The sequence below is a fragment of the Chelonia mydas genome, chromosome 9, assembly GCF_015237465.2.
Source record: "Chelonia mydas isolate rCheMyd1 chromosome 9, rCheMyd1.pri.v2, whole genome shotgun sequence".
NCBI lineage: Eukaryota > Metazoa > Chordata > Testudines > Cheloniidae > Chelonia > Chelonia mydas.
The window spans coordinates 75637947-75647990 of NC_057855.1; the positions used below are offsets into that span (position 1 = coordinate 75637947).

Below are 10044 nucleotides of genomic sequence, written 5' to 3' on the forward strand. Positions count from 1 at the left end.
CAGAAGCCTGCTAATGTTTTACAGCTTCATGTCCTGTTTTGTAGTCCACTGTGATCTTATCAAGTTAATGGGTATGAAATCAGGTAATCTTATTAGGATGTATATCATAAAACTATTCATTTCCTCAGTTCTGTTAGTTGATATAGTTTACTGGATGACAAAAAATGGAAAGATAATCAAGACTGTCAGTGTTAAGCCCACGTGCTGTATAAATCGCATTTGTATGTTTCCTTAGAACTCTTATGGTGGAATCGGATATTCAGTTTCATTTTCCAGTGGAAAAGCTAATTTGGGTGTATCTGATTCATTGTATGGCATGAGAAATTAATACTTAGCACTTGCGTCACATCTTTACTCAAGAACAGTGGTTCTCAAACTTTTGTACTGGTAACCCCTTTCATATAGCAAGCCTCTGAGTGTGACCCCCCCCCCCCCTTATAAATTAAAAACACTTAAATATATTTAACACCATTATAAAGCCTGGAGGCAAAGCAAAGTTTGGGTGGAGGCCAACAGTTCGCGACCCTCTCCCCCCCCATGTAATAACCTTGTGACCCCCTGAGGGGTCCCGACTACCAGTTTGAGAACCCCATTCAAGAAAGTTATGAATTGTTACATTGTAATAACATAATGCATTAACCTATAAGTGTACTGTCAGTTTTCTGTATTTAAAAAATATCTGCTCTAATATTAAAGGTTTAGTGTGCGTAATTGACAAATAGAGTGAACAATTCTTTTTTTTCCTAAGATTATAAAAGCGTATGAACCTTTCCCCCCACCCCCCAGAAGTTCTCAGTTCCTTTAACTTAAAAATTTGAGAGGTTGGGAAACAAAGTGCATGACTAACCATGTGTAACAAACTTCCTGTGTAACGTTCCAGCCTATTGCAAATCTAGATTTAATGACAGATCCCATAAAATGAGTGGGGGGAAAAGGTATTGGCACTCCCTGGTGCTGACAACTCAGTGTTATTGTTGTGAATGACACTAATACACATAACTGTTTATTGCAATAAAAGAGGTCTGTTTGGTCTAACACTTGTGTAACAAACTTAAGGTAAAAGTCACCATTTTTGTAATAAAATTTTACAAACGTCTTTCACCCATCACACACTTTTCAGTGTTAAACATTAACATAAATTAGTTTGTGTAATTCTAACATGTACTTATTTGTAAAAAAAATATTTTTTTTTAGATTTGTTACTGTTTATAGTGGACCTTGTCATACGTACAAGGTGCAGCGACTCAGTGAATCCACTACATACTATTTTAAAATCCAGGCATACAATGATGCTGGAGAAGGGGAGTTTTCTGAAGTTTATGCTTTCACTACAACCAAATCTCCACCAGCATCTCTTAAAGGTGAGCATACAGCATTCTAAGAGGAGTTGTTGTTCTGGTGTGTAAAAATCAACAGTAGCATACCTGTTCTGTTTATTCCCTCTGAAGCACTTGACGTTGGCCTCTGTCAGAAGACAGGATACTGGGCTATATGGACCTTTTGTCTCACCCAATATGGTCCTTCTTATATTTGATAGTAAAAACAGATTCTTTCCTCTATCTAGCCTCTTTGTCAAACACAGGCAGTACAGATGGGCTGGATACTGTGACTGTATCTGGCCAGCTAAGAATTCCCCTACTGGGACGAAGCATTCTGCAGGTATAAAACCAGTATGGCCAGCTCCTGCACCACTATCCTCCCAGCCCTGGCATTGAGGGCATGCTCCTCCAATTCTCTCCTGATATATAGTCTCCTGGGGACCATTGCCAGCTGATATAGGTTAGAGTGGCCTGTTGGCAAGTGAGAAGAGAAAATAAACACATCAAATATTCTTCACTCTAAATGAGAACTTTAAAGGGCCACATAAAAGCAGCTCAGTCTGACAGTCAGAATATTACCTATCTTATAGGAAAGAATACAATTATGAAGACTTGTATGACATATATAGCTCCCAACTGGGAGATACAAGGACCTACACACTGTTCCTCCCTAGTTACTTGAAGGTAATTACTGAATAATTCTCTGACTAGACAGGCATTAGTTTGAGAATCCACCATCTCAGCATAACAAGCAATTTTGAAGTCCTTCTCAGATCTGGTTACAGAAATATAACCTAAATGAGAAGAGAATATTTGACATAAACAAAACTCTAGAAAAGTAGAATCTTATAACTACTTTGCACATAAAAGTAAGTGTCATCTGATTTAGGGCTGGTCTACACAGAAAACTTACATTGGCATAGCTGTTTGTCTCAGGGGTGTGAAAAGTATCTATGCCAACCTAAACCCTGGTGTAGACAGTACTAGTGCTTCTGTCAACCTAGCTGCCATCTCTTGGGAAGGTGGATTAATTCCAGCAATGAGAACCCCTCCTGTTGCTGTAGTGAGTGTCTACACTGAAGCGCTACAGCTGTACCACTGTCGCATTTTATGTGTAGACATACTCTTAGTGAAAAAAATATGAACAAATCATAAGATATGAGGACCTATATCCTCTAGATTGCTTTGACTAACTCTTGTGACTTTTAAGAGGTTTCAAGAGTACATTTGAAAAGGAGAATGCATTTTTAGTTTGAAAGCAAAGCAGTTGCTTGAGTTCTGCCTGAAAGATACTAGGTGCCCACTTGTTTAAATGGTTCAGAGGCTGCTTACTTAGAAATTCCTAAGTATGTAAATTACAATGACTCAGGTTTACAAGGCACTCGCACTTTTGTCCATCCTAACTGGATATCACTCAAAAACAAGAACGTTATTGAATAGTTCTCTATTCCCAAAGGTACTAATACAATCAGTTTGCAAGTAAAAAGTTTTTTAAAGTGCTAGTTCTACAAACTCACCCTCTTCCCAAAGCTTTGTCCATATTAATGTGATAGTTGCAATGTGACTAAAGGTGTGATTTTTTTTTTTTAACTGACACAAACTTGTGTGGACATTTATTTCATTTTACATTAGGCTTATTTTGATTTAGGTTAAACATTATATAAATCAGTTGAAAGTAAACCAAAGTAAGCCATTTTAAAATAAAGTAAGTGTGTCTGCACAGGTGTTTGCAGCAGTTTAAAACAGTTTTACAAAAGATCTAAGTGAGACAGGTGCAACTTTCCCATGTAGATGATGCCTAGGATAACTTGGCATTTATGAACTTGGCACTTCAATTATGAAGACTTGTATGACATATATAGCTCCCAACTGGGAGATACAAGGACCTACACACTGTTCCTCCCTAGTTACTTGAAGGTAATTACTGAATAATTCTCTGACTAGACAGGCATTAGTTTGAGAATCCACCATCTCAGCATAACAAGCAATTTTGAAGTCCTTCTCAGATCTGGTTACAGAAATATAACCTAAATGAGAAGAGAATATTTGACATAAACAAAACTCTAGAAAAGTAGAATCTTATAACTACTTTGCACATAAAAGTAAGTGTCATCTGATTTAGGGCTGGTCTACACAGAAAACTTACATTGGCATAGCTGTTTGTCTCAGGGGTGTGAAAAGTATCTATGCCAACCTAAACCCTGGTGTAGACAGTACTAGTGCTTCTGTCAACCTAGCTGCCATCTCTTGGGAAGGTGGATTAATTCCAGCAATGAGAACCCCTCCTGTTGCTGTAGTGAGTGTCTACACTGAAGCGCTACAGCTGTACCACTGTCGCATTTTATGTGTAGACATACTCTTAGTGAAAAAAATATGAACAAATCATAAGATATGAGGACCTATATCCTCTAGATTGCTTTGACTAACTCTTGTGACTTTTAAGAGGTTTCAAGAGTACATTTGAAAAGGAGAATGCATTTTTAGTTTGAAAGCAAAGCAGTTGCTTGAGTTCTGCCTGAAAGATACTAGGTGCCCACTTGTTTAAATGGTTCAGAGGCTGCTTACTTAGAAATTCCTAAGTATGTAAATTACAATGACTCAGGTTTACAAGGCACTCGCACTTTTGTCCATCCTAACTGGATATCACTCAAAAACAAGAACGTTATTGAATAGTTCTCTATTCCCAAAGGTACTAATACAATCAGTTTGCAAGTAAAAAGTTTTTTAAAGTGCTAGTTCTACAAACTCACCCTCTTCCCAAAGCTTTGTCCATATTAATGTGATAGTTGCAATGTGACTAAAGGTGTGATTTTTTTTTTTTAACTGACACAAACTTGTGTGGACATTTATTTCATTTTACATTAGGCTTATTTTGATTTAGGTTAAACATTATATAAATCAGTTGAAAGTAAACCAAAGTAAGCCATTTTAAAATAAAGTAAGTGTGTCTGCACAGGTGTTTGCAGCAGTTTAAAACAGTTTTACAAAAGATCTAAGTGAGACAGGTGCAACTTTCCCATGTAGATGATGCCTAGGATAACTTCACACCTATTAACGCATTAGTGAATACATGTTAACACCACTGAAAAGTACACTGTCTGATCTACACTAGACTTTTGAAATGTGTATGTTGGAGTATTTTTGCTAACACAAGGTAACGTCACACTTTTAAATGCTGGTCTAGAGACAGTTTGTTTCATCTGGCACATCACCAATGATTAAAGATTGTTCAGGCCAAATTACGTTTTCAGAAGTACCTTTGCATCCCCCTTAAGTTTTGCAAGAGAGTTGCAGAGTGTCTGAGAGCATAATTTGGCCTGCAAAACCTTTCCTTGTTGAGATATGCAAAATGGAAAGAATCCTGACCTCAGCCTCAGTTTTGGGGCTAACGGTTTAAAAAAAAAAAAACTTTCACTACCAAATTGTAAGCAAGTTGTATGTGGAAAAATTGACACAAAGTATAATGGGCTTCCATATTAAATCTTTACTAAGATACTTTAAGATAGTACCACAAAACTGAATATCTGTCCTAAGCCTGTTTAACAGCCCCATTGAGAATCACTTCTTCATTAGTGGTGTGGCTGGGTTACTAAAGCCATGTCCTTAGTCATGTAAAAAAGGGATTACAGTGGTTTCAGGTTAACCATGAAAAAAGTTTTTCTAACAAAAAAATTTTTGAAAGCGCGTGTGTGGATTCTTTTTTTTTTTCTTCCCCAGCACCCAAAGTAAATCAGGTGAGAGAAAACATCTGTGAAATCACATGGGAGCCTCTACAGTCAATGAAAGGAGATTCCATTGTTTACATTCTTCAACTTGCCAGTGTGAGAGAGGTTGATCAGGTAATTTTAAAATTTCATTTGCTATTTTAAAAAAAATTATTGTAAGGAATTTTTTTTTTTTTTTTTTTTTTTTTACATCAAGTCTCTGAATGTTACTAAAGCCATGTCTACGCTAGCGAGCTTGCAGGGGCATCAATGCAGCTGTGCTGCTGTAAGATCGCTCATGTAGCTGCTCTATGCTGACCTCATAAAACCATCTCAATGAGTGGCGGTAGCAGCTCTCCCACTCACATAGCGCTGTGCACACTACCACTTATGCCAGCGAAATGTATGTCACTCGGGTGTGGATTTTTTCACACCCCGAGCGTCCTCTAAGTTTTGCCGACATAAGTAGTAGTGTAGACATGGCCTTAGGCTGATTAGATTTTAAATTGTTCTAATACATAGTGCCTTTGCCCAGCTTTCTTCAAATTGAATGCACTCAAAGTAATAAATTTGAATCCCTTACTCTAATTTGTAAATTTTTAATGAGACCATAAGAGGCACAGAATTAAAGCAGTGTATTAACCTAGGAGGTTAGACAAAAATGATACGGGTTTTTTTCCCAGAGGGAGGGGGTGGAACATGGCGAGCTCTGTTTACACAGTTGTGAACATAGTGGTTTGTAAGTACCAATTCTGAAATGACAAACTTAAGACTCTTGGTTTTTAGACTTGCCCAACCCTCTTGTGCACGCTTTCTTGACCACTACTAAAACCAGGCTCTATAAACCATCCTCCCTCCCTCAGTATGGATTTTTAACCTGGAAAAGTCTGCGGTGCCATTTTATTTTTAAACAAACTTCCTCAAACTATTAAACGGTTGTGAACGGTTTTAACGATTACAACTGGGGCAGCTCGGCCTCAAAAGGATCTTTCCAATTTTTATGCATATCTTCATGTATCACTGTCATACACAAAGCTTTATGATAGTAGTAGTACACCATTGTAAATGTTGAATGCCTTATGTCACTGAAAACCTCAAATAGGTTTTGAACAGGGTAATTTTCAAAAAGCTAGAATTGTTTCTGCTCCATCTCACATATAAAGAACCTCCTATTGACCTGAGTGTACCACCATGCACAGGAGCAGCCTCATTATTTGGGGTAAGGTTAATGAGATTCTTTAGCATACGTGCCAATCTTAACAGGCCCTTCACAAATCTGGCCCCCCTCCTTATCCCAGTATAAACCGGCTGGCTCTCACTCCTTACCCGTCTGTCCACTTTTTCTGCAAACAACTTTGTGCTTTCTTGTACTCTATCCCTTAGGTAGGAGCACTCTGTCAGCACTGATTTTTAAAGCCACTGCCATAATCTCCTCCCAAACCCCACTTGTACTATGAAATGAGTCAAATAGTAGAGGCAAGGTTGAAGAACGGTTGGGGATTTGATGTTTATGTGGGAGAGGGATAACTATGTTTTATCCCCCTACCTATCCCCAGCACTTCATTGTAAATTGTAAACTCTGGGACAGGTGCTGTCTTCGTTTAGGATGGTCCTAGCGCACTGTCTGCACTACCTGTGGTGGTAGTTTTTTCAGAGGCCAGGCTTGCAGGGACAGCAAATAATTTGTCATCTTTAGGGGAACATCGGTGGCAAGTTTTCACTCCTAGTTCTTTCTCACATTTTAAAGACTGTTTGCTAGGAAACACTTTAGAAATAAAAGCAGAGACTCTTTTATTTCTGAAGCCCTCAAATTGGATGCATGGGGAGGGCTTCCCAGACCCTTGCAGGCCTGCTCTGGTTGCACTGAATATTGTGTCTATTGCTAGATACTGGGAAAGTGAAATAGATGAGCAACTTGTTTGCTCTCTTTATTATTTAGGTATACAAGGGATCAGAGACTTCATTCCGTTTCACAAACTTTCAGACAAACTGTGAATATCGGTTCAGAGTCTGTGCTGGACGCCAGTATCAAGATTCTACTGGATTACAAGAACTGTATGGACCTTATAGTCCCAGTACAGTATTCTCATCTCAAAAACAAGAGTTGGTTCCCCAGTGTACTGATTCTACAGCTAAATTTGCAAAGATTAAGAAGACATTAAGTGATGAGCAGTTTGCTTTTCTTCTTCTTGTGGGATTTGCAATGGTTGCTATTTTGTTTGCTTTTGTTATTCAGTACTTTGTAATCAAGTAGATTGTTTGAAGCCTAGTCATTGTTCAGCTTTTTATGACAGTTATTCTGGGTATTTATGTTGGTTAATTCTAAATAACATCCTAGCTGGAAATGATTGTATAAGACATACACACGTTTCCATCTTTGCTGCTGACTGACGTTGAGGCTGGGTTGGCAGAACCTCTCCAAATAAAGAACACACAACTGCCATAGAAGGGGTAATCCTGGGTCCTCTGTAATCAGGGTTAGCTGTTAATAAAACAGCAAAAAACTGCCTTACCACACTGTCTCTCACTATCAAAGCATAGGCCCTTTGGCCAGTTAGAGAAAAGGCGTTATATAAAGTCTTTTTGAAGTGCAACTAAGCAAGTGGTAGTGGATCAGCAACTTTTAATCAAGTATTGTTATAGTTTGGTATACATGAAATACAGCAGCAAAAATGCTTGAGCTTAGAACAGTACTGTACTGCAGAACATTGCTAGAGCAAACCACATTTAATATACTGTAGAAGGAAAACAAAATATGATATTGCTACTTTACAGTTATTTTAATGTTTGGGGTTCAAGAATTAATATTTCAAGCGTTAAAGTAGAGGTGCCAGCATTTTGAGAATTGTAATTAAAAATGCTAGAGGGATGTAATGTACATACAGAGTGACTGAATGTATTTGTATGTAATATTGCAAATTGGTCCTCTTTTGTACTTTATGTTTCTGAATGAAATGCTGTCAGCAGTTGGTAAACAACTGTTGGCCCAATCCACATTTTCATTCTCAGTGCCTGAGAGAACAGTAACTTCCTGTGCGTCTGATTAAATCTTTTCAGCATTTTCAGAGAAGGCACAGATTTTGTCTTTAAGGAGAAAGAGTGCATTTATGATAAATGTTTCACTATTGGCTCAAACTGAGCAAATGTTTTTGTACTATTCTTAACCTAAAAATAAAAAAGTTCAGACTGCTTTTGGATGCTCTTCTATCCTTATCTGAATTATCAAACTATACATGAAATATTTTTAGGCAACATTTATACAATGTTTTCAATTAATTGCTATCACAGTGGTGGCAGTTCACATTCCATTGTGGCGGTGGTGAGAATTTTCAGTTTGCTATGAAACTTTTCCAAAACTTGTCATGCGTGTCTTGACACTGTTTTGAGGAATATTTTTGGTGGTTACTATGCACTACATATGACTGTTCCTTGTCAAACATATTCTTTAGGTATCTGAAGAGAAGTCTGACAGCTATTTTCTTTACGTCAACTGTTTTGCAAGCTGGAAGCCACAAATTTAGACATTTGTTTCAGAATGGGTCGTCTTAATAATTTTGGCATTAAAAGAACATGCCATAGAATGTTACAGATTTAACATACTTTGCAAATGCTACAGCTACATTTCATGTACATCGGGGCAGTGCACTTGCATGTGGGATAGTACTGTTGGGTACAAGCTAATTCTTTCAAAGAATAAAACATCTTAAGGATGTTTCTCCTATGGCTGTTAATAAGTTAGTTTGAGGCATTGTGTTGCATTTCAAATGTGGAAATCCTAAATTATGACATAGTATCAGTTAATATTCTTAAAAGTAGGTCTATGGTGCAATCTGAAATTAACCTTTTCAAAAATGTACTCTTCATTTTGTACTCTATTTATTTTGATTAAAAAATCCTGGAAAATGTATGTCTGAATGTATTGTTCTACTTGTAGCAGAACTTTAACTTAATCATTTATATCATGGAAGTCTCTCTTCAGTGTTGGAAAGAGTTTTATACAGATATTAGTGTCTTTAGTTTGCCGAAGTTTACAAATATGCCTTCATTTCCTTTCATATTTTACTTTTAGAAAACAATAGACTGCCTTCAGCAAATTTCTTTTGCCAAGGGATTTTTTTCTTTAACTCTTAGACAAACAGAGCAAATCATTTAGTGATTTATTTGGCAATAGCATTTCTGATATATTTTTAAAATAATAAAGTAGGCTTTCAGAATAAATATTAACCAAAATCATGATTTCCTAGAAAATTAAAATAAAATGCTTCTGAATTGCCACAAAATGTTCATATTTCCAGGAAATATACTGGAAAGTATAGTGTAATGTAGATTTTATATTGACAGTTATACATTCCAGATTGATGTACCCTAGTGGCATTAACAGATTAGGTATCTTCATTTTTCTTGCATTGTAATTTTGAGATATTTCAAACTTATGTTAAAGCTGCATTGTATTACTAAATTGTAACTATGAAATAGATAATATATTTAATACAGCCAATAAAAATACAAATTTTCAAATTTGATATATGTATTTGTGTGTTTGTGAAGAAGAAAATAACTTCCTTTTGGGACAATCCTGTCATCCGTGTAGTATGTAGTTTAGGATGAAGGAAACAGCAACACGGAATTAGGTTGCTTTATAGCATTAGTGAGGCTATATCATCTTAAACCTACAGATGAGAAGGGTGCTCAGGAAGTTCCAAGATGAAACTTGTGTGCTTCCAAAGGTGGTATCTCCATGTGGGAGGAGGTTTGTGGAGGGGATGTAGTTCTCCCACAGCACAGATTTCCCAGGTTCCCTAGGCAACGATCAGTCCTTCTGTGCTGCTCACCATGCCCTCCTCTATTGCTCTAGTAGGGATTGTGCTGCCATTTGTTCCCCTCCCTTCTTCCAGTGCAGTGGAAAGAGCGGGACTCCAGTAGTTAATTCCAATCGGTTTGTTTACTCCAGGGAATCCATCTAAAGGAAACTCACTGAAATCATGTAGATCAGCTGTTCCCTGGCTCTGCCCAGCCACGAT

The 10044-nt window shown here is 37.3% G+C and overlaps 1 protein-coding gene across 5 annotated transcripts in view; it reads left to right on the top strand.

Moving 5' to 3' along the window:
* The window catches only part of LOC102946904 (fibronectin type-III domain-containing protein 3A), an 82288-nt gene extending 72742 nt beyond the window's left edge, over nt 1-9546 (top strand). For all 5 annotated transcript variants that reach the window (XM_007055272.4, XM_037908170.2, XM_043521670.1 and 2 more), the window contains 3 exons: nt 1195-1361; nt 5037-5158; nt 6963-9546. In XM_007055272.4, coding sequence (XP_007055334.2) covers nt 1195-1361; nt 5037-5158; nt 6963-7277 — 604 coding nt within the window. In that variant the 3' untranslated portion in view covers nt 7278-9546. The remainder of the gene's footprint in view (nt 1-1194; nt 1362-5036; nt 5159-6962) is intronic.
* Nucleotides 9547-10044: the final 498 nt, after the last annotated feature.